At 42.7% G+C, this 27,618-nt stretch overlaps 2 protein-coding genes across 5 annotated transcripts in view; one reads left to right on the top strand and one right to left on the bottom strand.

Annotated features, from left to right (window-relative positions):
• The window catches only part of ZNF277 (zinc finger protein 277), a 75,807-nt gene extending 74,743 nt beyond the window's left edge, over positions 1-1,064 (bottom strand). The window contains exon 1 of one of the 2 annotated variants that reach the window (XM_075014658.1): positions 1,014-1,064. In XM_075014658.1, the coding sequence (XP_074870759.1) occupies positions 1,014-1,056 (43 nt within the window). In that variant the 5' untranslated portion in view covers positions 1,057-1,064. The other variant, XM_075014666.1, reaches the window with a different exon arrangement.
• A 300-nt stretch (positions 1,065-1,364) lies between these two features.
• DOCK4 (dedicator of cytokinesis 4) overlaps positions 1,365-27,618 on the top strand; it is a 381,443-nt gene continuing 355,189 nt past the window's right edge. For all 3 annotated transcript variants that reach the window (XR_012648259.1, XM_075014636.1, XM_075014626.1), the window contains exon 1: positions 1,365-1,497. Coding sequence is in view for 2 of the 3 variants with exons in the window: in XM_075014636.1 (XP_074870737.1) it covers positions 1,461-1,497 (37 nt within the window). In the remaining variant the exon portion in view is untranslated. The remainder of the gene's footprint in view (positions 1,498-27,618) is intronic.

The raw sequence follows: 27,618 nt of genomic DNA, 5'->3' as shown, positions 1-27,618 counted from the left end.
GACTATCTACTACTATAACTATTCAGTGTGCTTCCTCCCGCATAAATACATAGTTATACAGGTACTACTTCTCGTGTGCAGTGATAGCGTATTCCCCTTCCTGTTAAGGAATGGCTATACTGGTATAATGCACCTTTTAACCAATATAACTGCATCTACACTAGGTCTCAGGCTTCTGCAGGGGGGAAAGGGACTGTATCACTTTTAGCCATAATGTGATACAGCTTTTGCGTATAGGCAAACTACCTAGGTGCTATGGACAGGTGAAGGATAAGTCTTCCAAAGGCTCAAAAGCCGCAAAGATTACTCTGACCTTACTGACTTCTCCCTCTGTTGTCATCTGTCTTTCATGGTGGGCTCTCTTACATATACAGTTAGTGAGGTCAGCAGTGGCAGGGTTTGCATGTACACTATCTGCTGCACCATTAGATGACTGATCTATTTTCTTCCATGCTGCTAGTTAACCACCCCTTTGCTGTGGCACTGATTTTGCACAGCAATGTGAGGTCTGCCATAGACTACAGCTGTTCCCACAGTCCTCGCTTGCCAACCTCAGGGAAGTGTGGTACCCAACTATTAATGGTCTGGGTCTGAGCTGGGGACATTTGAGCACTAGCCTACTAAACCCAGGGTTGTGAGTTCAAGCCTTGAGGGGGCCATTTAGGGATCTGGAGCAAATACCTTTTAAAAACATCTGTCAGGGATGGCGATAGGTCCTGCTGTGAGTGTAGGGACTGGAGTCGATGATCTCTAAAGGTCCCTTCCAGCTCCATGAGATAGGTTTGTCCACACACACACACACACACACACACACACACACACACACACACACACACACACACACACACACACACACACACACCCCCCTGGGGGGGAAAGGCAACAGGCGTGCGAGAAGAGACAGAACACTTGAGTTGCGTCCCCGCGCTAAGCAAGCGGTAGCGTCTCACCCCGCTGCCGCCGCAGCCAGTGAAGGGCTCAGTCCCCGCGCCCCAGCTTGGCCGTGCACTCACCTCCCCTCTCGGTCGCGGCCCCAAAGCCGGCTGGAGCAGCCATGTTGCCGCTCGCACATGGAGCGGGAGTGACGCGTCGCAACCAATGAGAAAGAGGCTGGGCGCCCCAGCCCCGCCTTTAGAACGCGGAGCTCCTCGGGACTCGTAGTCTCCCAGTTCTAAGGCAGCGGCCTCCAGAAGGGGGCAGGGCCTCGGCTGCGCCCCGCCTCCTGCCCCCGTACTCCGCGGGGAAACTACGCTTCCCGGCATGCAGCGGGAGCAGGGGAGGCGGGCGGCCGCGGTGAGTGGCCGGCGTGGGGAGCGGGGCTCAGTCAATCACAACAATGACTTCTCGGCTGGAGTCCGCGGCTCGCGGCTGAGCCCCGCCGAGCGGCGCTGGGCAGAGGGCTGGCTGGCCGGCCGGTGCTGCGCGCATTGTTCGGAGAGGGACGCAGCCCCGGCGGGAGCATGTGGATCCCCACCGAGCACGAGAAATACGGCGTGGGTGAGTGTGGTGAGCAGGAGGTGACAGGCGTGCAGCCCTGCCGGGCGGGGGCGCCTCCCCTCCTGCCCCTGCCCTGTCCCGGGAGTTTGCAAGTGGCAGGTGGGGAGGGGGAAGGATCCCTCCTGTCCCACCCACCTCTAGTGCGATGACCAGCGGCGGGGTTTGAAACCGGGCGTGCTTGGGGCGGCGGGTTAGGAACAAAACCAGTCGGGAAGCGTGAGTGGATCACCTTTGCGCGGGTTAAATAGCAGCTTCGTGCCCCGTCTTCCTTCGGTTTCGGCCACGAAGGGAGGCGCGGGGGAGAGAAGACCAGCATCCCGTGGGTTGAAACTGGGTATTCCGCTTAACGCGCCCCTTCGGCTTAAGCTCCTGCCATCTTTCGAGACAGGCATCAGTCCGCAGCTGTGTCGGGGGGGCTTAATCAGGACAGTTGCTTACTTCCGAGGATAAGGTTTTGTTTGGCTGTGCGATGGAGTTTACAAAGGTCTGGATTGCACAAGGCAGGGAAATGTGTGTTTCAGCATTTGAAGTTCAAGGTCCTGTTGGGGGTGTGGGCAGAGTAGCATCTTCCTGTTGGAAAGATGAACAACAAAGGACGTTAGGTATTTGACTGATGTTTCCTCATCTCTTTTCATCCCCGCGCCCAGTTAAGGAATATGAGATATTTTCCCTCCTTCTCTGTCTGTCCTCTCCTCTTAGTCACATATTTAAAACTCGTATATTCCTTTTCATTCACTGAATTCAGCCAGATCCCACTGATACTTTTTAGAAAGGATAAAATTTCCTGCCACATTGTATAAACAGCCCTAACAGCAACAAAGCAATTTTGAAATCCTCGCTGTGCAGTAGGGAAATAACCCATGATTGTATCTGACACTTTTATATGGTATGCTTTTTTTTTTATAAAAAAATGTTGGAAAAAATCTGTCTTTCATGTGCTGTGTGTGGTTTGGGGTTTGTGTGTTGTAAGAACAAAACACAGTGACATTTGTGGAAGTCCTTTTCACTCTGTTATTATTTGTTCAGCTCTGCCTGAGGGCAGGACTCTGGAGTCCATTAAACTGACTTATGAAGCGATTAAAGAGACTCATTGTAGTTTTTTGACACCACCTATTAAAACCATGAATACTTGATGGGCTTTGGTGGCTCATCCCAAACAATAGCAGCCATTTGAATTGCTTTGTGGATCTTTGGTGTTGCAGGATGTTTCCTGTAAATCCAGGTTATGTTTGTACATTGAGTTGTGTATGTTATGGAAAATCCATGAGGAATGTAAAGACTTTGTCTTTGTGTGTGTCTGCGTAATTTAGCTCTGTTTAACAATTAGTATAGGAACCAAGGCTCATTCAGTGTGCCTGTGTCCCATTTGGAGTTGATCCCAGATGTTGCTGTCTTCCAAGTGTTAAATTATAGAGATCATCAATGGGATTTATTTTCTTGACTTCCTTATGTGCCAGGTCACAGCTGGGTTGCTAGATATTGATTAGTCCTCCTCTCTGCTTTCTTTATGAGGATGGGCAGAGGCTTAAAATCCACTCTGGGATTTCCTGGAATGGCATGCAGGATATTACCAGTCAAGTATTTCAAGCTGCAGCACTCCCCTCATTTTTGATGTTAGGCTTCAGCTGTGCAATATACTACTCCTTCACCCATCTTGCTTTTTTGCTTTTTACAATATGGAAAAAAAATTTAGAAACCTGCTTTTTACCTACTCCCCCACCAATAAAACTCAGACCAAAATCAATCCCTCCTGTCTTTTAGTTGAATAATTAGCTTGTGGTTGCTGAACAATTGAATAATATCTCCTGGTTAAATGTTTATGTTCTAGTAAGTTTTGCTTGTATACTTAAGTAAGAATTGTTCTTTGTCACCAAGAGCATCCACCCAGCTGTGAATTCCAGTGTTTACAGAAATCTAATGCCTCCTGGAGAAGTATCTTTGTAGTCCCAGTAAGGTTGTCTCCCTTCCCTGATTACTTAGTGAAAAATACAAAGATCTTCAAGCTTCCTTTTTCTGGTTGCTTATATGTAATAACTCATTCTATGCTTCTTTTTCATTTGCCTCCAAAAGACTGTCCAAAATACTCTGATCCAGTGTCAAAATCACTGTTCATCATGATTACAAACTGTTGAAATATTAACCCCAAACCCATTTCACTTGCTTTGGGGACAGTATTGTACTCATATAAACCTTTTTTCTTGCAAAAACATTACTTGGAGACAAATGTTTGAACTACACTGCCATTGCAACACAAAGTAGAGGTGTGGTATGGGACAAATAATACGGTATTCTCCTATGTGTGCTTCCTGAAACTTCTTAGGAAGATTTTATATATTCACAATTCAATCTTCTGCCTTAATGGCTTGTTTAAACTATTTGTCTTCTAATTGCAGGAAATGGCATATTTGTGAACGGTTATTCTATGTTATTGTGGCATGTTAAACTGCCCTGCTAAAATGGGTACATTATAAAATCCCCTTGAGAGTCCTGATTGGTAGTACCAAGCATATGTATCCTTTGTAAGAATGCACAGGGCTCAGATCAATGTCAAACCTCATCTGCATTTTCAATATGAATTTTGCAGCACATGCTGTGTGATCCACGCTTCTACTCTGGCATGCCAAAATGGATGAATAACCAAGCAACAGCCACCTAGTTGCACTGAGGGACTGCTGGTAACCAGGTGGCTGTTGCTCACTCACGTAGCCTGGCTGACTCACACTATGTGGTGTATTTTATATTTGAGTAGCACAATCTTCCCTCTCATCTATGTGTTTATGAAACTATTGCAAGCTACCTGCAGAGGACTCTTCTTTAATTCCTTTTCATTGTCTTACTCTCCATTCAATTTATAATGGGCCTAACATACTGACTTGATTAGGAGCACATCTGTTGTGAGCGATAGATGTTTTTGTACTGAGGTGTACTACCTATAAACTTGCAGAAAATTCTCATCTGCTGCTATGAGTTGGACCTTCTCGTAATGGTTACTCCCTGTTTGCTGTGGGACTGTTTTATCTTTCTTGTGTTCTGCCTTTGTATGATTTCTGCAGTAAGTTGTCCTTCAGGATGCCATTGGTGAAGATATATGCAGCATATTTCTTTATTTCAAAATCTCTTTCTAACAAATGTTTAGAAGGAGAAACGTCTGTTTTCTCATGTTGCTGTATTCAATAAAAGCTCAACTGAAAACAATGCTAAATAAAAGAATGCAGGACCCTTCTTACGAATCTTGTGCCCTATACAGCTTGAGCATCTGCATCCCCCATGGTGGGGAGGGGCAGTGGTCAGGGAAGCAGTGGGGCAGGAGCTGTAGCGGGGTTTGAACAGGGCAGGGAATCTGGCAGGTGGAAAGGGAAGTGGTGCAGCTGTGAGAGCTGTGGGCCAGGGGGCATAGGACTGGGTCTGCCAGGGCTGGTAGGTGGAGCAGCGGTCTGGACCAGGGTGTTTGGCTGATGGAGTCAGCACTGCCTGTGGCCAGTGCTAGGCGCAGGCAGCATAGAGCATTACTTAATGTGGGGCACAGTGTTGCCTGTGCGGCTGCATACTCTGAAAAATCATTCTTCTGTTACAAATAACACCTCAAGTCTAGCAAAGAGAGTCTGAAGGAAGAATAGGAGAGGTGCATGGAATTTTTGTATTTCGGAAAGCAGTAGATATATGTGGTGGCCATCATACACAGATCGCAAATAGAGTTGGATGCCATAGGACTTTGTTAAATTGCACTGTGTTATCTGCTCTAGAAGTGTAAGAAGTGGTTTGATCAAAACCAGATAGGTATGGATACTTCTCACACAATGGATCTGTGAGTAGGCTCACGGTTCAAAGTCCTTTCTTAATACTGTAAGGCCTCTAACTGTAATAAAAGAAAATCCTCTACTTATTCTGTATATGCTACTTAAAGAGGGAAAAGGGAGTTCATCTGATTGGTAAAGGAGTAGTCCAAATATAAACAATAGATTTAGTCTCGCGCATACTTCCACATACTGCACAATGCTAGATTGTCAGCATTTTAGTTTTATAAATCCTGTAACCGAGAATACACTTATATTTTCTAGAATGTGGTCATTTTATATTTAGTCACTGAATGCTGATGTTAGCCTGGGGCCTTTTGTGATGGGAGAGATGGAGAAAAATTAAGAAGAGCTGAACACAGTGCACAATTTACAAGTAGCATACTCACCTAGACACTGCAGTCCTTCAGTATAGCCTGGTGCACTTGTTTTACCATAGAAAAAGAGAAATCCAAAGAGATTGGCATTTATATAGTGTTGTTGAGCCTTAAATTCCAGCACTTCACAAAACGTGCAAAGGGTGAATGTCTCCATTTTATGGAGGGGGGAACTAAGGATGCTAAGTGCTTTGTTGAAAGTCACATGGGCTACGTCTACACGTGCACGCTACATCGAAATAATCGAAATAGTCTATTTCGATGAATAACGTCTACACATCCTCCAGGGCTGGCAACGTCCATGTTCAACTTTGACGTTGGGCAGCACCACATCGAAATAGGCGCTGCAAGGGAACGTCTACATGCCAAAGTAGCACACATCGAAATAAGGGTGCCAGGAACAGCTGCAGACCGGGTCACAGGGCGGACTCAACAGCAAGCCGCTCCCTTAAAGGGCCGCTCCCAGACACACTTGCACTAAACAGCACAAGATCCACAGAGCCGACAACTGGTTGCAGACCCTGTGCGTGCAGCATGGATCCCCAGCTGCCGCAGCAGCAGCCAGAAGCCCTGGGCTAAGGGCTGCTGCACACGATGACCATAGAGCCCTGCAGGGGCTGGAGAGAGAGCGTCTCTCAACCCCTCAGCTGATGGCCGCCATGGCGGACCCCACTATTTTGATGTTGTGGGACGCGGATCGGCTACACGTGCCCTACTTCGACGTTCAACTTCGAAGTAGGGCGCCATTCCCATCCCCTCATGGGGTTAGCGACTTTGATGTCTCGCCACCTAACGTCGATTTCAACTTCGAAATAGCACCCAACACGTGTAGCCATGATGGGTGCTATTTCGAAGTTGGCACCGCTACTTCGAAGTAGCGTGCACATGTAGATGCGGCCATGGTGTGGCAAGGCTGAGAACTGATCTACCATTCAGGATAGCATGAGTTAATACAACAAAGGCAGTGAGTGAATAAAACCCATGGCTGAAGTTGCTAACTCTTACATCCAGCTAGTATCTCAAATTTCAGGTATGACCGTAACTCAGTAGTTTGTATTTGAAAATATTTTCATCTTCCAAACGTCACTTTATTTGTTGAGCCCATCAGGATTTTCTAAAGCAGAGGTGTCCAATAGGAATTCAAAGGTCACCACACTTACGGTTGTCATCTTTCCCCAATTGCCACGTTATGTTATACAAAACTTTATAGAGCCTGTCTCCATCGTGCTCTAAACAAATACCTTCCCTCTCCTCCAGAGCCATACACCCCCAGCCCCTCTTCCTTATTCTAATGGAAGATCCTCCTTCAGATCAAGGCACCTCCAGCTACCCTCGCATTCTAATTAAATGCTAGTGACTCACCAGAGACACTGGGCTTGCCAATGGAGCTGCTGCCGCTGCTGCAATGCACTTCTTCCACCAAGCGGTGGGGTGCGCAGGTGGAGTGGGTGGACAATACTCTCCGTGTACAGCTTTTAGGAGGAGCTGCATTTAAAGGCTCCCAAAGCTGCATGTGGCTGGAGACCTGTGGGTTGGCCACCCCTATATTCACCACAACGTATGGTCCTATTTGCCATATGTGGTGAACATATTGGATGCCCCTGCTCTAAAGAGCCATTTTCCAGTGGGTTATTCATAGTGCATCAGTTTTTTTCAGGCTTAAGTTTAACCTATAGCTTTCTGTATTTAAACCCTTTTTGTTAATGATCCAATCTTAAATGAAATTTTCAGCTGAGAACACATTCAACCTAGGATATCCTTTTAAAGAAGGACAAAGATATCAGGGCTGAGATTTTTGGAGCTGGCTAGGATATTGTCACATAACTCCTGTTGAAATGATAGAAATTACAGTGCTAAATAACAGTCACCTTTTGAAAATATTTCCCCAAATACATGATTTGATTCTGGGATTGCTACAGTGCTCGTTGACAAGACCTAGATTAACAAATCAGTGGGCCCGAAGCAAGTCCTGACTGGCTCCTCCAGCTGAGACACATTCCATTTCCCCATCCATCACCTGGATTATGGCAGCAAAAGCATGGTTGATTCTTGTGCAGAAGCTGGCATTAAAGCAGAGACAAGGAGGAAAAACACTGGTCTTGGACCATTTTAGTTTGGTTGTGCCCATCCTCTGTCATGACAGGTGGTAGGACAGCAGGGCCAAAATTGAGGGAGTAGCATTACAACCTGATACATTGGGGTCACGATGCCAATTACTCAGTTTTGGTCCAACCACTCACTGTCATGGTGCCGCACTGGTGGGCCAAACCCAAGAGTGCAGTGGGACAACCACAGCCAGACCAGCCTCAGGTCAAGTTGCTGCTGCCCTGACCCCTCCCCCGCAATTGGGACATGGGGCACATGTCTAGGATGCCTATGCTTTAATCTGACCCATATCTAGCCCTGGCATGAATAGATGAAATTGTGCTTGAGTACCTGCATCCTCTCCTGAAAAGAACTCAGAGAATAATATCACCAGCTTTGGAGCCTCTTATGTGGGGGAGTTTGAGTTCTCATCTGTTCTTTTATGGTCACGGTATTAGTGGGGCAGCAGGGGGAGATCATGAAAATGTTTTGAGTGCAGTGCATTAATGATACTAAGCTCTGTCTGTTCCCCAGACTAGTGCCTGGATTAGGATGGGTACTAATTTAGTAAAACTTAATCAGAATATAAGTGACAATGCTAGGTTACATCACCCAAGGCGATGGCACACATGATAACTTTCTCCTTTAAATTATGCCTACTTTTTCTTTTAGTAGGTCCTGTTGAATTCTGGAAGTCAGTGGTTTTATCATAGTTTAGCCTTTTGGTCTCATAGGCAAAGATGCTTTCAAGCTTCTTTCAGTCTTTTTTTAGAAAAGGATATTAGGAAACCTAGATGTTGGCAGAAACTAAGGGCGATCCACAACAGAAGGACTTGTGGATAGTGTATAGGGAATGAAAGCTCCAACTAGTGCCATGCTAATGTCAGATCTTGGGATGTCAAACCAGGCACTGCTTCAGATCTCTACGTGAAAAAGCTGGGCTAAACTAGTTAGAATTCCATGAAACTAGGGTTTCTCCATACTAATACATCCATATACGTAGTTCTCCAAATGAAGGAGAAGCTGCGGACCTGACGTTTCCAGGCTCTTGGCCACCTGAAACTCTTCATCTAAAGACTGTGCTGATCTTACTTCAAGGTGCTGCAGAGGAGACTGTCCAAGGGTATGAGAGCTGCAAATATTATTGACTAGTATGAGGGATAAAGAAATATGCCCTCTTGTCTTATAATCTGGAAACAGATTTTTTCTGGTGAGAAAATGGGGCCATGTAAAATTATTATTTATACAGTGGAAGTGATCATTGCTGCTATGAAAATAGAAGTGGAACTATTCTCTTGAAGAGCCCTAAATCTATAACAAACCACCTGGACTTGGTCAGGAAAAAATAGTTGCTGAGGCTCTCTGGATGTTCCTCTTTGTACTTCAGTCATTGAGGAACACAGACCGCTATGAAGATCACACTTCTGTCTTGAAACTGCTGCCCGCTTTGTTTCATAGAATAGCTAAGATTGTCACATTGGTATGAGTAAAGGGGAAAATAGCTGCTTACTTTTGTGCTTCGATGTTGAGTGAAAGCACAAGGGTAATTGTAAAATCATAAAAATGGGCAGGAAGACCTGGAGGAAGGGACAGTGCTTGAACTTATTTCTAACAGTCTTTAGAAAATTGACTAGATCAAGTGTCTATGTTCTTTAGGAGCTCAGGGGTTTAAGGTTGATCTCGCGAAACTTAATGCATAAATGATCAGGTTGATTGTCTTCATTTTTTTTTCCAGCAGAGGAGGAAAGGATTTATGAGAAATAGACTCAAGTGCCTTTTCAGGTGCATAGTTTTGATGGTGCTGTTGCAGCATGCTTGTGTTTGATGTTTTTCATCTTACTGAACCAGGAATTGTAGTGTTCCATTAAACACTGAAAACAATAGAGGGAAAGGAGAATGTATTTAGCACAAACAGCTTTCTCTTTAAATCTGTGTATGAGGGAGTGGAAAAAAAAGAAAGAAAAGCATGTTTCTTAAATAGTTTGTGCTGGACTCACACAATTGAATGTGAACTAACAACTGGAGCTAAGCCCCAGGTGCTGATGGTGTTAACTCAGAAATAGCCTCTACTGGCCTGTCCAAAAACTTGAAGTAATCTGAACAATGGGACAAGAAGCAATAGGCTTGAATTACTTAAATTGCAGCAAGAGAGTTTTAGGTTAGACATTCAGAAAACTTCCTAAGTGTCAGAGTGGATAAGCTCTGGAATAAATTCCCTAGGGAGGTTGTGGAATCTCCATCATTAGAGATATTTAAGAGCAGCTTAGGCAAACATCTGTCAAGGATGATCTAGATGGTGCTTGGTCCTGCCATGAGTACAGGGAACTGGACTTCATGACCTAATATTATAAGATTCTATGAAAATTCTGTCCATGGTGACACAAATCATCAAGGTAGGGCTGGTAAAGCTGTTGGTAGGGATAGCATTTGTCACGCATATTTTACTCAAATATAGGTCAGCCTTCCCAAAAAAAAAAAAAGTACTAGTACTGTGCACATTACCCCTTACCCCAGTGGAATAATGAACTGAGAATGTACAAGACGCTTTCTCTAGGGCAAACGAGTCTTTATCATACAAGAGGTTTTAGTGTTGGGTATAAACTAATCAACGTCCTTACATTAGCTACATGAAAGACAATTGTCTCAACCAAGAAGCCCTTCAGAACTCAACAGAAACTGCATTGTATTATACAAACAAATAACAAAGATTTCTTTTATAACATGATATAGACTATGCAATTTGTTGAATAACCATAGTTATATTTTATTGTATTAAAGTGTTACTATTGCATTGTTTTAATGAATAAGAGTAGTATTTTAATAGTTTTTTTTTAAATATGACTTGAGTTCTCTATAAAGCCAATGTAATGAATTCCTCTTTGTAATAACATCTTATATCTGGATGAAGTAACTTCTTTTATACTGTCAGCGTAAGAGTTCATAAAATTAGCTCTGATTTCATGAGCAATAACTTGCTCTCCAAATCATCCTATTATATACCATCTGCGAACAATTTAGTGTAAGAAGTAGCTATACATTTTTACGGGTGGTAAAAGTTCCTTTTATAAGGAACAATGCTAATTAACAATCAGCATTTTTCTTTCAAAGACCCTCCCTGCAAATAAAGTGCCTGTTTTCTAGCAATGAGGCAATGCAGCTCAGTAAGGTTTATTCATGATGGATGAAATGGTGCTGCTCATGGCTTGTCCTCACCTACATTTGCTGTCCGCCATGGCAGCTGCATCCATTGTTGACATCCATTTTCAGCTTTTGTTAGTACAGAAAAATTAAAAAGTTTGGTTAGCTAAATGGAAGTTAAAATTGTTCGATTTCTTTTATCTGTATAAGTGACAGTGGTTTTATCTTTGTAGGTCTAGTTTGTGGCAAAAAAATAAACAGGAAGTACTGAGTTTAGTAGTATAGCTGAAACCTGAAATCCCTGGACAAGTTATGCACTGCATTTAATTTAAAGAACCTCTATTAGTAAGGTTAAGAGATTAGGAAAAACACATTCTTTGATGTTTGGGATGTTAGAAACTTTTGAAACATTCTTCAGTTATTTCATGCAGTGTGTGGGGTTTTTTTTTTATTTTTTTTATATAAGTTTGAAAAACTTCTGTAGGCAAAAGTAGCATAGGAATCATTATATATGTATAACAGAAGAACTGATGATCCCTTACTTACATCATGTGTCACTCTGCCATTGTACTGTGCAAGACTGATTGGAGTTCGTTCATTACAGATTCAATCTCTCTAATCCGGAACTCTCTTGTCTGGCAACATCCGTAATCCGGTATGATTTTAGTTAGCTGGACAACCACTTATCGTGGGTGTGGCCAAGTCTCTCACAGTCCCATAAAGCTGGTTTACAGCCACCAGTCCTGGCTCTCAGGCTATGTCTATGCTGCACAGTTTTTCTGGAATAACTTAATTGTACTTTAAGTAGAAATACGTTATTTCCACATACAGCGTTCACACTGCAAGAGCATATCCAAATTGAGCATTCACACCACAGAGCCCTATTTAGAAATCAGAGCAGTGCTTTTAGGTTTGCATCCCATCATGCCTAGCTTGACTAGACATTGTGGGATGTGAACGGGAAACACAAGGTACCCTAGGAATCAGGAAGTTGTCCCATGAATTTCCTGAATTTTCCCCCACAGCTTCCTGTTCATTTCTGTGCTATTTCAAAGTGGTACAGGGAGCCCAGCTCGCCCTCATGCAAGGGAGGAGCCATGGATTCTGCATTGCAAGAACAAGATGTAGCAGGAGAGCGCACATCTGTGCAACACAGCAGGTCATGTTAGGACTATGGTTTGATACCAGAGTACTGGTATCCAAAGGGCCTTTGGGTGTCAATGTGGGGCGCACCCCCAGTATTGCATCCAGCAGTTCATAGGTGTTGGGGGCAGCCCCAGAGCGGTTATCTGCTTCATGAGCCCTGTAGTAGGACTGGCAAAGTTCTTTTATCTTAACCTGCACTGCTTTGTATCTCTGTTATAACCCACCTTGTAGGGTGTGTGAAATCAGTAAATACATGATGCTATTCTTACATCCACGAAGCAGCTGTGACATTATGGACTCCTGACTCCACACATTAAGGATCTCAGAGCTCACTACGGCATTTCAAGCTGGTGCCCTCTCGGATCAGTAACCAGCCTGGGAAGATCCCTGTGCAGCAGCCATGACCACAAAATAAAAGCAGATCCCCACCCCCTCCCCACCCCGGATGCAAAAAAAAAAAAAAAAAAAAAAAGAAAAGAAAAGAAAAAAAAGACAGATCACCCTGTTGTGTGTTGAATTATCCTGTAGAATAAAATAGAAAAAATGGAACCAATACATGGTTAGTGTTTGCTTGCTTGGAAATCAAGAGGGGAAAGACTCATGAAGGGGTTTTATATTACCACAGATTGCTAGGGGAAAGGAGGGAGAAGAAATGGGAGAGGGATGAGGAAGAGATGTTTTGAGCTGGACATACAAGGGCAGCCAGAGCCCAGACTTGGGGCAGAGGGCTTGCTCTGGGCTGTGCCCTTTAGGCTGTAGGGAGCAAATGCTGGAAAACGGCTGGTGGACTGCAGGCAGTGGGGAAACAGCCGACAACAGCAGGGGGCCAGGAACATTGTCTCCTCCCCCCACCAACAGCAATGTGGGACTGGAGCCCCACAGTGCCAGGGAGGAAGCCAAGGCCCAGTGGAGGCTGAAGCTGAGTCCTGTGGCAGCCAGGGGCCAGAGCCCTGGGAGGGCAGGGCAGAACAGAGCCTTGCTGGGTTAGAGCCCTGTGGCAGTGCAGCTGGTCAGAGCCCTCTTGCAGCCCCAGGGAACCCAAGACTAAGGCTGGGACCCTGTGTAAAGGCAGACCAGAGCCCCAATGCAGCCCTGAAGTCCAGTAGCTAGATGTGTGATCTGTTTTTTATGTACTGGGGGAGGTGGGTGGCTCCGAGATTATAAATGATTGATCCTCTATGTCCAGGGTGTACGAACAGTTCTGAAGCAGTGGATGCTGCTACAGGGAACTAATCACATTGTTCTGACCACAAATTTATTGTTCAAGCCAGCACTTAACAGGTCACAGGCAACAAGACAAATCACCACGTGTGGCTAGTGTGTTGAACACCACAGCTCTTGATCATCTGTTCAGATTTGTCCCAGGCAATTAGCATTAACTTACTATTACTAACGTATCCTCACTGCTCTGTGTGAGTTTGGTGGGGCTAGTTCCTTTTGGTTAGATGTCCACACCCTAAAAAGACCACCCCCTTTTGCGGGCACTGTTCACCATCAGCATCGACAGCCTTAGGAAGACTGAATGAGCCATAGGATGAGCTAGATCTGCTTCTGGGGGTGGCCCCTACATGATGCATTATGTGGAAGTTGCACTGGTAAAGTTCTGTGGAAAGCATTTACATTTACAGTGATGAAAATCCAACAGTGCCTTTTACTAGCATTCAGTGTACATTTAAAAAAAAATAACCCTCATATTCTGGAAACATTGATCAAAATTTAGGTAAGTGATCACAGTTTTCAGAAGCAATGAGAAGTCCTGGGGCACCTTGTAGATATATTGGAGCATAAGCTTTCGTCAACAAAGACCCATTTTTCAGATGCATTGGAGTGGAAATTCCAGAGGTAGGTATAAATGTACAATTTTCAGAAGGATTGTTTAATTCTGAGCATATCTCACTCTGAACTGTTGGTTGAATGCTGTACTATGAGGTGTAGAAGAAAAGATGCCAGCCAGAGATTTAAAAGCAGAGGTGATATGACACTGAGGCCGTGTCTACACTATCCCAAAACTTCGAAATGGCCATGCAAATGTCCTTTTTGAAATTTACTAATGAAACGCTGAATACATATTCAGAGCCTCGTTAGAATGCCGGCAGCTGCGCCACTTTGAAATTGACGTGGCTCACCACCACACGGCTCGTCCAGACAGGGCTCCTTTTCGAAAGGACCCTGGGAACTTCGAAATCCCCTTATTCCTATCTGCTGATAGGAATAAGGGGATTTCGAATTTGGTGGAGTCCTTTTGAAAAGGAGCCCCATCTGGACGAGCCGCATGGCAGCGAGCGGCGGCAATTTCGAAGCGGCGCAGCCGCTGGCATTCTAATGAGGCTCTGAATAGGTATTTCAGTGCTTCATCAGTAAACTTCGAAATGGCGATTTTGAAGCTTTGGGATAGTGTAGACATAGCCTGAGAGGGGCTGGACCATAGCAAGAAAAGCGAAGAGGGGGGTGTCAGAAGGGGCTCTGCAGGATTCCTCCCATATATATACAAACTTACACTGTCTTCTGGCCCCTCCATGGCCGTATCTACACGTGCCCCAAACTTCGAAATGGCAACGCAAATGGCCATTTTGAAGTTTACTAATGAAGCACTGAAATGCATATTCAGCACTTCATTAGCATGTGGACGGCCGCGGCACTTCAAAATTGACACGCCTCGCTGCCGCGCGGCTCGTCCCAACAGGGCTCCTTTTCGAAAGGGCCCCGCCTACTTCGAAGTCCCCTTATTCCCATGGGACTAAGGGGACTTCGAAGTAGGCGGGGCCCTTTCGAAAAGGAGCCCCGTCGGGATGAGCCGCGAGGCATGCCAATTTCGAAGTGCCACTGCCGCCCGCATGCTAATGAAGTGCTGAATATGCATTTCAGCGCTTCATTAGTAAACTTCGAAATGGCCATTTGCGTGGCCATTTCGAAGTTTGGGGCTAGTGTAGACATAGTCCATGTGTGGGTTACACAATGGTAAACCCAGTTCCTGGTATGTCATTTACACATTGCTCCAGGATCTGGCATAGGAGAGCCTCAAAAATCCTAAACTGGTACAAAGAGGGCTCAGATATGATGATCTGTAGACACACACACAATTACAGAAGCAACTCTGTAAGTTACCCTTACCACAGCATCAGCACAGCTGCTCCTGCCAGGTGGAGTCTCCATGTGGTTCCTCTCTGCAATTCCTCTCTCCTCCCCACCACTCCCACTGCGGGGGGGTCACGTGGTGCGGAGTAGGGGATTTCAATTGATTCATCTCCCTTCAAGGTGCTTTGCCATGAGCCAGCCAAATCTGTGTTTATTTCCGGGTTCCTAACAGCCTCAAAAATTGCCCTGATCCATGTGATTCCTAAATAATTTGCATTTCATAAAAAACATCTACGAAACTTTAGGCAGGGGAAAGAGCTCCATGGCTTTAAATCCAAACAGAGCCATTTATGGTTTAAATCCTGTGTCTATGGTTTAAAACATGTGCTAGAGCTCCGGGTGTGGAGCTGGCAGGGAATCCCATGGTGCCTGGGCCTGGAGCTCCACCTGTGGGGATGGAAAGGAGACCTGCAGCAGCCCTGCCGTGCCCAATAGTGGGGCTGGAGTTCTGTGGGCAAGGGTGGATGCTCAGCTGAGCATGATGGGATGCCTTCCTGTAGGCCAATTAAATTGTAATCAGCCCTGGTTAGTACACACTTACTCAATTACAGAGTAGAAAGGTGGGGAATTGCTGAAAGTTTCTTGTTTTGGTGGAGTTACTATTCTGAGGTAAATGCTCTGTTACTCCTGAGTAATAGGCTCAGCGGTGTGAATGCAAGTTCTTGTCTTCCAGAAGACAGGGGTTTTCACAGACAAAAAAACCCCTGTGTAGACAAGCCCTTAGTGTTCTGTGCAGTTATTAGGCTATAATTTACCTCTGTATGTCTTAGAGGAGCCCAGTAAGCCATGGAAAGGTTGGTAACGGGCTGGACAATATTGACCTCCTGTTGTCCGGCAAATTCTCTCTAGTGCTGTTCAGGTCCCAAGGGTGCCAGACAAGAGGTTCAACCTTCAACCTATATCTGCACTTATTTCCCCAATAACCATTGTAACAGGATCCAAAATATCATCAATCTTTGATATCCTTTCTTGCCCCCCGCCTTGACGAACAGAAGACTTTTAAAGCAAACAAAATTCCTCTTTTACCAGGGCAGATATGGTTCTCAATAGTCAGCTGTGTTTAACAAATGGACTGCCCAACCCTCTTCCCTCCCCACCTAAATAAGGAAGTCATGGTAGCTGACCTACAGACTTATTGTAGTTTTTCCTCAGCTGAACACTTAATAAAATAATTTTAGCAAAATTGCTAGATTCTCAGGAGACTTAGTCATTTCTAATTACCAAAGTAACTGGAGATAGAGCACACTTAATTATTCAGGGACTGAATTTCGTAAGCTTGTTGCTTGAACTTCTTTATAGATTGAAGTTTTATTTTTTCAAATTACACAAAAGAAAAAAGCAGACATTCATTTCTAATCAGCTGTGTAGTTAAGACTGCATATGCATTTGTTAAGAAAAGAATCATTTGAAAAAATATTTCAATCCATTGGAGAAGCAAGATGTAGAAAAATGGAAAAAAAAAGTTATTTTCAGTGATCTTTGTCCTTTATAAATCTTAAAGCATGAGTCTCAATTTCCAGGTACTGAAGACACAAGTTGATCTTGGAAGATATAGCTGCTTCATGATCTGTTAAAAATTCTCTGACTATTGTTGAGATGCTGCTGGGTGTGCTTTAGATTTTTACAGAAGCTGAATCAGAGCTTCAAAAAATTTCAGACCCGTACCAGTGTTATGATTAAACCTGATAGACTGAGGCTCACATAAGTGAGGAGCACCAACCAGTTAGATCCAAAAGAAGGATAATGTTGAAAAGTGCAGTCCTGGAGTCATTTGTTGGATTTTTTTTTTTCAAACTGCTCTGCAGGAATTCTGCTTGATGACTTTGTTTTTTGTTTCACACTCTAGCAATAAATGGTTACATTTGCAGTCCCTGTTTCTGGCTGCTGAAAAGGAGAAAGCTGTCTCTCTGAAATTCCAGTGTCTCAAGTGTCTAAGAGATGTAGCAAGGATCCATTGCTCCTGCAAACCTTTATTTATTAGGCTCCTTTATCTTGATGAAGGGTGTTGGCCTCTGCTTCTGTTCATGCCTCTCAGCAGAAAAAGTGGTATGATTGCTGTCAGTTTTGTTGCTGCTTAGCCCTGAGCAATAGACAGCCTTTAGTTTGATTTGTCTGCAAATGCGCAAAAAAAGACCCGAAACCCTGCTGTTTCCATTTTGTCATGTTCAGAGGCTTCCTTTAATGCCTGAGAGGTAGAAAGCTTATGTTCTGCAGAAACTGGCACGTCACCCAGCTCAGCAGGGACAGGTTCTTACGTGACAATGGTGAGTAGTTAAATGGAATCTTCAAGCCCTAGACTAAGCAACTTCTAGTTGCAAAGTTAAGTTTAGCTCTATCAAAAATTTATGAGTCACTGAGAGAGATGAAATTTGGGCCTACATCTTTAGTTTTATGTTTTTTCTCCCTCCCAAACAAATGCCATTTTTTACCCTTGCTCTTGTTTAATAAGAGTAGAGCTAAGCTTCAGAACACCAGCATCATTATGCAAGGCTTTGGGATTTTTCTTAAAAGAATTTCAATGTGAAAAAATATGTTTTGCCACTTGCCCACTTTTGAGTAACCATATAGCTTTGTATACTGGCTGGGATCTACTAGGAGCCCTGCAGTTTGTAGAGACCAGGAATAGCAGCCTTTATCAATATTAAGGATGCCCAATTGTTTGGATTCATCAGTAAGAAGGTGGTGGAAGGCTAGAGTGAGGTAGATGAAGAAAGGTTCCATGATTTAATGCTAGCAGCAGTAAAGAAGCAAAGTCAAGTCATTGAACCCAATTTTCTCTTGCAGTTTAAATCTATTTAGTTCCTTTAACTTTTCAGTTACAGACCACTAATTGGATGTTAATGTGTATGTCTGTGGTTCTCTTAACTCTGTTTACAAAATATCATGAATTAAATTACTTAATACCTTTTAATGCGGAATCAGTGAACAGGTTGAACCTCTCTAGTCTGGCAACATCCGTAATCTGGCATGATTTTGGTTAGCTGGATTACCACTTATAATGGGTTTGGCCAAGTTTCCCATGGTTCCGTAAAGTTTGTTTACATCTACCAGTCCTGGCTCTGTGTTCTGTGCTGTTGTTTAGCTCTAATTTACTCCTAAGCCTCTTCTAAGACCCCAGTAAGCAGTGGAAGTGTTGGTAATGCTGCTAGACAATATTGACCTCCTCTGGTCTGGCAAATTCTCTCATTCAGCACCAATCGGCTCCCAAGGGTGCCAGACCGGAGAGGTTCAGCCTATACGTTGTCTTTCACACAAGTCCCAAAGCTCTTCACAGAGTAGAGATGGGAGTTTCCGTCTCCCATTACTGAGGTACAACCAACTCTTGAGTCAAACGTGGATGCTTTTGCATGGCTTTCTTCAGCACCCTGAGGTGGAATGGTTTAGGAAGTTCAGAATAGCCTATTAGTCTGAATTTGTGGTGAAAATTAAGTGGTCAGAATGTAATTACTCAGTAAGAGTTTAGTTGGTACACCAAGAGTAACATGTCTCCTCTTGTGTGGTGAAAACAAGATATCCTAGAGAATCTTATAATTACCAAGAATGGACAGGGTCTTAATTTTACATCTTACCTAAAAGGAAAAACATTGCCCCATGTATTCTATGGCAGCAAAGATTCATTGGAATTAGTGCTGCCTTACTGAGTTACCAGTTCAGGTTTTTGAAGTACTTTGGGCTATTTCTTGGTGGCTAGGGAAGAGAGGTACCATCTCAGACTTAAGCTGATCAGCTAAGGACATCTGAGATCACTTTTTGAGTAGGTATTGCACTAAGCTTTTCTCTCTCCTATAAATAGGATGAAACTTACATCAGAGATGAGGCTTAGTAGGCAGTCTTCCGTCTTGAGAAACTTCCTGAAAGTGTCTCCAGATGTACTGATCACAACTCTGTCCTAGCTCTTATTTTTAACCCTAACTTTGCAGCTGTTTTTTTCTTAGTCACTAAGACGTGTTTCACTGTAATGGGACTGTGGCTGAAAAAATAGGAAGCTGATAAGTAACTTCAAAATTAAACAGATTCACAAGTTTTAATTTAATTATATGGACATATTTTGTATTTACTCTCAATGCAGAGCAAGTTGTGTGGAGATATAACCACAATAATCCCCACATTAAAGATCTGACAGCTTGTCAGCAATGGCAAGGGTTTATAGAAACAATGCATATAAATTGAGCAGAATCAAGTCAGTGAAGTCAGTTGAGATTTAATACTCTGAGTACCTTTCAGCTATCCATAATTCACTCTTGTATCCTGAGTTGAAGCATTTCTAAATGAGCTGTACCAGTCTTTTGAACATGTAAGGTGGAGTTGATTGTTTTTTTCCTCATCGCTTTCTAATTAACTTTGATTTTTGCTGAGTACGCAGTACATGCGAAAAGCCCTTGAATACTCAGAAGTTAGTCAGTATTGCATCATTTCACAAGCTAAAGCTGTCTAGGCATTGTTATTGCCCCCCACTAACTCCATAGTTCTGGAATCTCTGTCCCTGTTTTTAGTTCTTCCTCTACTACCCTTGTAATTACACAGTACCCTTTCCCAGTTATGGATGGCTTGTGGCAATTCGCTTGGAGCCTGTCAATAGACTCTCTTGCAAAGAATTTGTAGATTTCTGTGAGACATTCCCTTTTTTAATTCCTTCAATCTCCTTGTCTTAATACATTTCTTCTGCAGCATTTCCAGACCCTCTGGGCCCAACATCTAGGAAACGAGTTTGGGATAACCTGTATTTTTTCAGCAATATGTTGGGCTGTTGCTAGCCCACAGCGTTAGTCTAGACAGTCCTTAATTTTCATAGTTGTTCCATGGTTTACAGTGGAAGCTCGCCCAAAATCCCTGTGGAGGAGTGCAGACATAAGGAATTTATTATGAAATAGTGTCTATAGTGCTTGTAGCTTGTCCTTTTGCAGAAAACAAATAACAATAGTAACAAAAAAACAACATGCAGGGACTAATCCATAATCTCCTTCTGGGGGGAGATCAAGATTTCCTGGTTGATTTGTTGATGAATAATAAATGTTGAGTAGTGATGGAAAATTGCATATAACGTGCTTGTGTTTCTCATGCCACACAGAAAGCAAATTACGCTATGATCATAGAGCGAGTAAGATACATCTAGCTATTTCTGAAGGGAACGGCATTTTTTATTAACACAAGTTGTCTTTTAGACTTATTATTCAACATCTTCTTGAGATGCTGACAAAAATCCAAGCAGGGATTTGTGTGTGTGTGTGTGTGTGTGTGTGAAGTGTAAAAATATGTATACATAGTGAACTAAAGACAACCTCTCTCATGCTTGTCCAGGAAAGAGACTGCTCCAAAACAAATTAAAAGAAAAATGACCAGAACCTGATTTGAATTCTTAGACCCAAATGAATCTGACCCCTCGCATTTCCCATTTTCTGTGTGCATTCTACTCGTAATTCTGTTTGGAACTATAATTCTCAACTTCTTCTCTCTCAGAGCCTTATTGCACAGAAGTTATTTCTGCACAAGGGACAAGACCCTCATTTTGCTTTTCCTTCATGTCCTTTTTTGAGGGACAGGTTTTGCCTGACTGTGATCCATGGAAGCCCAGCCAGTCGTCACAGGTTTGGCCTTTCTCCTTTCTGCTGTTCCCCGGCTATTCCTTGTGGGGAATTTCTATTATCTAGTAAGAGAAAAGCAGGTAAAATAACATCAGTGGGGTCAGTGCTGATTTCCTACTAATACCCTATAGGTTTGGGAGAGAATAGATACTTACAGAGTAGCTGATTATCTTCCTGCAGCTGGTCATTCTGTCTTGCCTAGAGAAACCAGTCCCTGTGCTTGGGAGAGAAGGGGTATAGAGATGGCACGCAGCACCTTCATTGCCTCGTACATTTTGTGGCTTTTCATCCTCTCTGCATGTGGAGGGGTTGATTTAGTATCTGAGGGCCACATGCTAGGGGATGTTAAAACCCCTCAAAATTACTCTCTGCCTGGTAAAACAATAACTCTACATATTAACATTTTCTTGGATGTGTGAAGTATGCAGATGAAGACATTTTTATTTTGAATAATTTCTCAGTTTAATAATATAGTCTTTGCCTTTTTTAAGGGATTTCACAGGATAGAAACTGTATGGCTCAGGGAGAAGGTATAGAATAGAGGGGAATTCACTTCTTGACCAAATCCTGCTTAGGCTATAGAAGCATAAATTCATTATTACTGTGTGAGGGCCATTGTTGAGTTATTTTGTGGTACCCGTCCAGCCCCTGTTCTGCAAGGGTATGATGCTTCCTGGGAGTGCCCAGGAGCCATGTCTGAGCCTGCTGCAGTTCAGCTCCCTGACTCTACCAGACACAGGGATTTCAAGCACTGCTCCCCTGGCCTTGGAGGGCCTGCCCTCTCTCTATACTTGGCCCCTTGAGCCCACCGAGAGTTTCCCTGGCATTTCCAGCCGCTGGTGCAGTGGGCACTTGCAGTGTTCGTAGATTCGTTGGTTCCACAGAAGCAGAACAGCCCCCGCTTTCTAGTTGCGCCTCAAATTGCCTCCTCGCTTTACACACAGCACTGAGATATGTTTATAGAGATATCACTTATACATTTATTTAACAAAATGTAGAAATTCAGGTTATAGAACTATTGGAAACAAATGGTTACGTATGTAACTGCTTGTGGGCAGACTCTAATCTGGGACCTCTGAGCTTAGTGCATGAGCCTCCACAGTGTGAACTAAAAGCCATCTGGCTCTCAGCTGAGGCTGTAGAGGAGACTCATTCTTGCTCTGTGTTAGTGGTCTAGGTGCCACTGCGTGGGACAGTGAACCACACCTAGGCTATGCTATACTGCAGCCCTATTTTGAAATAAGACATTTTGAAACAGCTATTTCAAAATACCTTCTTTCAAAATAACACAACTGCGTGCAAATTGTATTTTGAAATAGTGTTTCTGGACACACAGCGCTATTTCAAAATAGTGCCACTGGAGCCCATTATGGCTTATTTTGAAATAGCTCTATTCCATATCTTAATAGTGCTTGTTTCAAAATAGGTGGTGTTCCTCCTACACTGAAGGTTATCACTTTAGAAATAATGCACCCATTATTTTGATTTTATTTCAAAATAGCATGTGTAGTCTAGATGCTAGCAAAGTTATTTTGAAATAATGACTGGTATTTCAAAATAACTGTGTAGTGTAGCTGTAGCCCTTGGGATGTGGGTTGCACACATACAATAAAATCATAATATACATTCTAAAATCTGGAGTTGCTCTAAGACATGAACATGTATAGTTAAATATTTCCCAATGTCTTTCCAGCTTTTTACAGCCAGGCTTGGCCTATGAACTTCCACTTATGACCCAAGTCATACTGTCAGCTTGTCTCCTTTGTGAAAGATGCAGTCTGCATCCTCAGATACCTCAGAACAATCCATTGTCCTTGTTCATAAACAGGATGCCTTCCTGCTGGTTAACCGGTTGTTGCTGCATCCGCCTTTCTGATAGGTTTCACAGTGTCTTAATCAGCCTCTGGCTCAGAGGCCTGTATTGTGAGAGAGACAATGACCAGACAGGGAGGTAGGTGTCTGGTAACCCCTGTCTGAAAGGAACCCATCTGAGACCTGTCAGCTCCTGCCTGCCTGTCTGAAGAGCAAGATTTTCAATATAGACACACAGTTCCATAGAAAAAATGTTATCTGTAAATATATTCATAGTGATTAGGATGACTGGCTCTTAACAGAGACGTCAGATGCCCCTCTTTAGTGAACTGTGTATACATGTATGTGACACACCAGATCCCTGTAAAGCTCTATGCACTACTTACGTTGGCTGATAGTTGGCACCAAGAAATCCTTGGATCACAAAGTGCCCACATTATGAAAACTACCATTGATACTAACGCATCACCTTTGTCAACACAGAGACCAAAAATTTCATAGCCACATAGAAAATAAATACAATTTTATGGCCCTAAAGCCTTAGCAAAACATTGACTCAGTCACGGGGCAGTGGGAGAAGAGGGAGTTTGGTGTGCTGTTTCTGGAGCTGTGGAAAATCAGAAGAGCTGAAGTTTCTTGGCCTATCAGTACCCTTTGCAAAAATTAAATTTATTCCAAGGGGAGGGAAATATTAAAGAAAGTGAGTTGTGCAAAACATGTTCTTACGACAGTGCTAAATGGATTGAATGTGATCTGAGAGGGATGCTAATGTTGCTCTTTTTCCTTCTATGTGGGACAGTAATGTGATCTTGCTACAGATAAAGTACAGTAAGTGGCAACATTACAAATCACTCTCAAGCTTATTGCAAGTGAATACAGGGGTTGCTATGAATACAATTTTCCCTTATGTTTTTCTGTCAAGGAAAAACATGGCAAAGTGTCACTGGAAGTGAGTGTATTAGTCATACTGTCAGTCACTTCTGTAGAGGAAAGATAGGGTTCTCTTTGGGAATGTGGTCGGAATACGAGTTTTGAGAGCCTGTGATTGGATTCCATCAGGATGGAAGTAATAAAATAGCTCTTCCACCTATCAAAATAAGACAGAACCTCAGCTGAATTGCCCAGCGACCACTTTTGCGTTCAGCATGTTCTCAACTACAAAAAAGCGTCGGTTGTAAATCTGTTGTGTACCTATCTGCCACATACTAGGTGTCTATGTGAACCCTGCTGAGACACACTAAAAATTCCATAGTATGATTTTTTTTTAACTCTGCTTTGAAATAGGTATCAGTATTAGAAGGGCATAGGGAATCCAAATTTATAAAAACATAACCAACCAAGAAGAGCAAGTGAAATGGCCACTGGTTCCTAGTGAGTTAGAAAAGCAATAAAGCAATGCCTGTCTTTTTGTTTTTCAATTTTTTTAAAATTTTGCTTGGCTAGAAAACCAGTGACAAAACAGATCCACTAAAATATCATTTGAAATAGTTAATGAAGAGATTGCAGTACTGTCACTTTTTATTGTACAGAAAAAGTATTTTTTCCCTGTTAATGGCTAATTGTAGAGGCTCTGTGATTTACCTCTAGAACATGTGGTGCTTACATGTACAAGAAATGTTAAGGCTTTTTAAAAAATCTGAAACCTCTTCTGTTGAAATGTTTGTAAATGATCTCTTACTGACTTTTAAATGGACTGAACATAATTCAAATATTTTTTTTTTGAGTTTTAATATGAAATGATTCTGCAGGGACAATACAACAGTAGCTGCCTTAATTATGGGAAAGGTACCACACCATAAAATTCTTGTTAAGTTATCATAGAGCACAATTCAGAAGTACAAGGGTTACTGTCCAGAAGTGATATTTGTATGTTGTATTAGTACCAGTTACCCTGTCCAACTGCTTGAAAAGCTGTCTAATTCTGTTTGGCTTCATGTTTTCAGATTTGATATCTACTTTTACGATGTACATAAAAACTGTTTCACATATATATAAAATAAGCACATTGGACGAAGCGCAATATTTGATTTGTCTTTGTGCTATTGAAGTTATGACAGGTTGAACCTCTTTAGTCTGGCACTGTCTTGTCTGACAACATCCATAATCCATCATGATTTTAGTTAGAGGGATGACCACTTACCATGGGTGTGGCCAAGTTTACCATGGTCCCAGAAAGTTTGTTTAGTCACCTGTCCTGGCTCTCAGTGTTCTGGGCTGTTATTTAGCTGTAATTTACCCCAAATGTTTTCTAAGAACCCAAAAAGCAGTGGAAGTGTTGGTAAAGCTGCTGTACAATATTGACCTCCCACGTTATGGCAAATTCTCACTTTCGGCACTGGTTATAGTCCAATGGTGCCGGACTAGCGAGGATCAACCTATAGTTGTTTTCAATAACTGTATAAAATACCTTTGTTAGAACTAAGTTTACAAAGGTTCATAATTGCACATTTTCCTCTTACTTAAAAAACTGTTTCCTTTTCATTTAATTATGGTTGTCAGCTGCCCTTCCTATATATTCAAACACATCTCTTTGCTCTCCATTTCGAATTTTTTTAGAAAGCAAACATTTGAGAATATGCTTTGGTCTGTGAGATGTGATTGTGTGAGAATTATAATGACGATGGAAATTGGTACCACAGTCTGTTAGGTATTATCCAAACCCATTTGCTCTACCAGTCCCAGCTGCGGAACCTGCTTCCAGCCCATTATCACACTGAGATTTCAACTTGATGATCCTCCCTACTGTTGAACTCAATCAAAATGATCAGCCAGATGTGGAAAAGGGAAGAAACGAAGATAAAACTGACAAAATGCTGAAATCCTAGAAGAGGCACAAAAATCTGTTCTTTAATGATGTTTCATGCTAGCTGAGTTTGAAGGAATATAACTTTTATTTTTAATTATTTTATTTATTTTTCCTTGGAGATTGGCACCTTGGAATTCTAAACCATTAGAATGTTACACACTTAAGGAGTTAACAGTAGCTAGTGGTGTTCTTGTTTCCTCCAGGGTGCTTAAAGAAATCAACTCAGCATGTCTGCATCACTTCGGATGATGAACCTGCAAAAATGGGCATTTTCTTTTCACAGCTAAACTGCTCTCTGCAAGGAAAGAGAGGGAGGTAATTTAATAAACATGGTGTAACAACTGTTTTAGAAAGGAGTAGCTGGAGCTGTTTTAGATTGTGTCTAATAGAAAGCAGCCTGACCATGTGGATTGTTCGTTGCGCATTTGTGGCCTTTTGCAGAGGTGCTGTCTCAAGATATGCATCCTTAGATAATTCATGGTCAAAGTAATTATTTTTCAGCCATGGTGTTGATGAGACGCTTACATTTTTTAACTGTTCTGGAGTAAAATGATTCTGAATGGCAGTTGACTTATTCAAAGTGAAAGAGGGGTCATGCAGTCTGTGGTACATAACGCCAGCCACTAGGAAGTGAAAGGCACATCATGCAATGACTTCAGATGTGGCGTTGAAATTCTGGTACCATTACTATAAAATGTTATGATACGTTTGCTGGATATTCTGCGCTGCTGAGTTGTGTGTACTGTGATAAACTGGGCAGTGGAAAGAGGAACTGTCACGTTATGCTTTTAACGGGCAGGCTTTTGTGGCTCTTGACCTGCAACCAGGACAGCAGAATTTACTGGGGAACAAAGTTAGTTCCTCATGGGTGTGCTTAAACCAAATTTCGTATTCTCATTCCCCCTGCCATTCTTAAAAATGAGTCCAAATACCAGCTCCCCCCACACCCAAAAAAGCCCAACCCCCCAAAAAAAACTGATCATCGCAGCATTTTGCATGCAGCATTTTATCTCAAGACAAGACTTTTGTTGAAAGTTTGGTAAAATTTGGAAAAGGAACTTGAACATTTATGGTGATCTGAAATGTATTCAGTGTTTCATGATTTACACTATATTTTAAGTTTCTTTCATTACAACTACAATTTCACCGAGAAACTCTACTTTTGTTATCTTGGTCTTGCAAAGGGCAATTGCCTATGAATATTTTAGAAGGGTTAGTAGGGGACTTAAGTCAGAAATGTAAAGAGTAAACTAGAATTATTACTAGTTAATGAAAATAGCAGCCCCTGTGATTGATCTTCTGTTGGTTTCAGACTTGCTGCAACAGCTACAAAGCTGAGCCAGAGATGATGGAGGGGCATGAACTGGGCTGTAAGAGACATGGGGAAATGTGAAAGGTCAGGACCATAGGTAGGGAAACTGGTGGGGGAACAACTGGGGCAGACAATGATGTTTAAAGAAAGATAAAGGTTGGGCTAGACAATGAAGGGGTCACAGGAGTGGCATGCAGTTATACTGGACATTGAATAGGAGTTCTTAAGATGAGCTTATTGGGGGACTCAATGGAAGAAAAAGAGACAAGTCTGGGAGTGGCATTGGAACAAGGAATCTGGGGACTGAGAAGTTACAGGAAGTGGGTGAGGGGTGTGGTGTGAGAGTGATGGCACAGGAGGGTGGCAAATAGCATGGGTTCTGATAAACAGAACAGTTAGTAAGGCAAATAGGATGTTAGGAATTATTAAAAAAGGGATCGATAATAAGACAAAAGATATCATACTTCCCCTATATAAAACTATGGTACGCCCACATCTTGAGTACTGCATGCAGATGTGGTCTCCTCACCTCAAAAAAAAAAAAAAGATATATTGGCATTAGAAAAGGTTCAGAAAAGGGCGACTAAGATGATTAGGGGCTTGGAACGGGTCCCATATGGGGAGAGGCTAGAGAGACTGGGACTTTTCAGTTTGGAAAAGAGGCGATTGAGGGGCGATATGATAGAGGTATATAAAATCATGAATGGTGTGGAGAAAGTGAATATAGAAAAATTATTTACCTTTTCCCATAATACAAGAACTAGGGGACACCAAATGAAATTGATGGGTAGTAGGTTCAAAACTAATAAAAGGAAATTTTTCTTCACACAGCGCACAGTCAACCTGTGGAACTCCTTGCCTGAGGAGGCTGTGAAGGCCAGGACTCTATTAGGGTTTAAAAAAGAGCTTGATAAATTTTTGCAGGTTAGGTCCA

Source organism: Carettochelys insculpta, chromosome 1 (assembly GCF_033958435.1).
Source record: "Carettochelys insculpta isolate YL-2023 chromosome 1, ASM3395843v1, whole genome shotgun sequence".
Classification (NCBI taxonomy): domain Eukaryota; kingdom Metazoa; phylum Chordata; order Testudines; family Carettochelyidae; genus Carettochelys; species Carettochelys insculpta.
The sequence above is the reverse complement of the archived record's forward strand: the minus strand, read 5'-3'. Positions and strand labels throughout refer to the sequence as shown.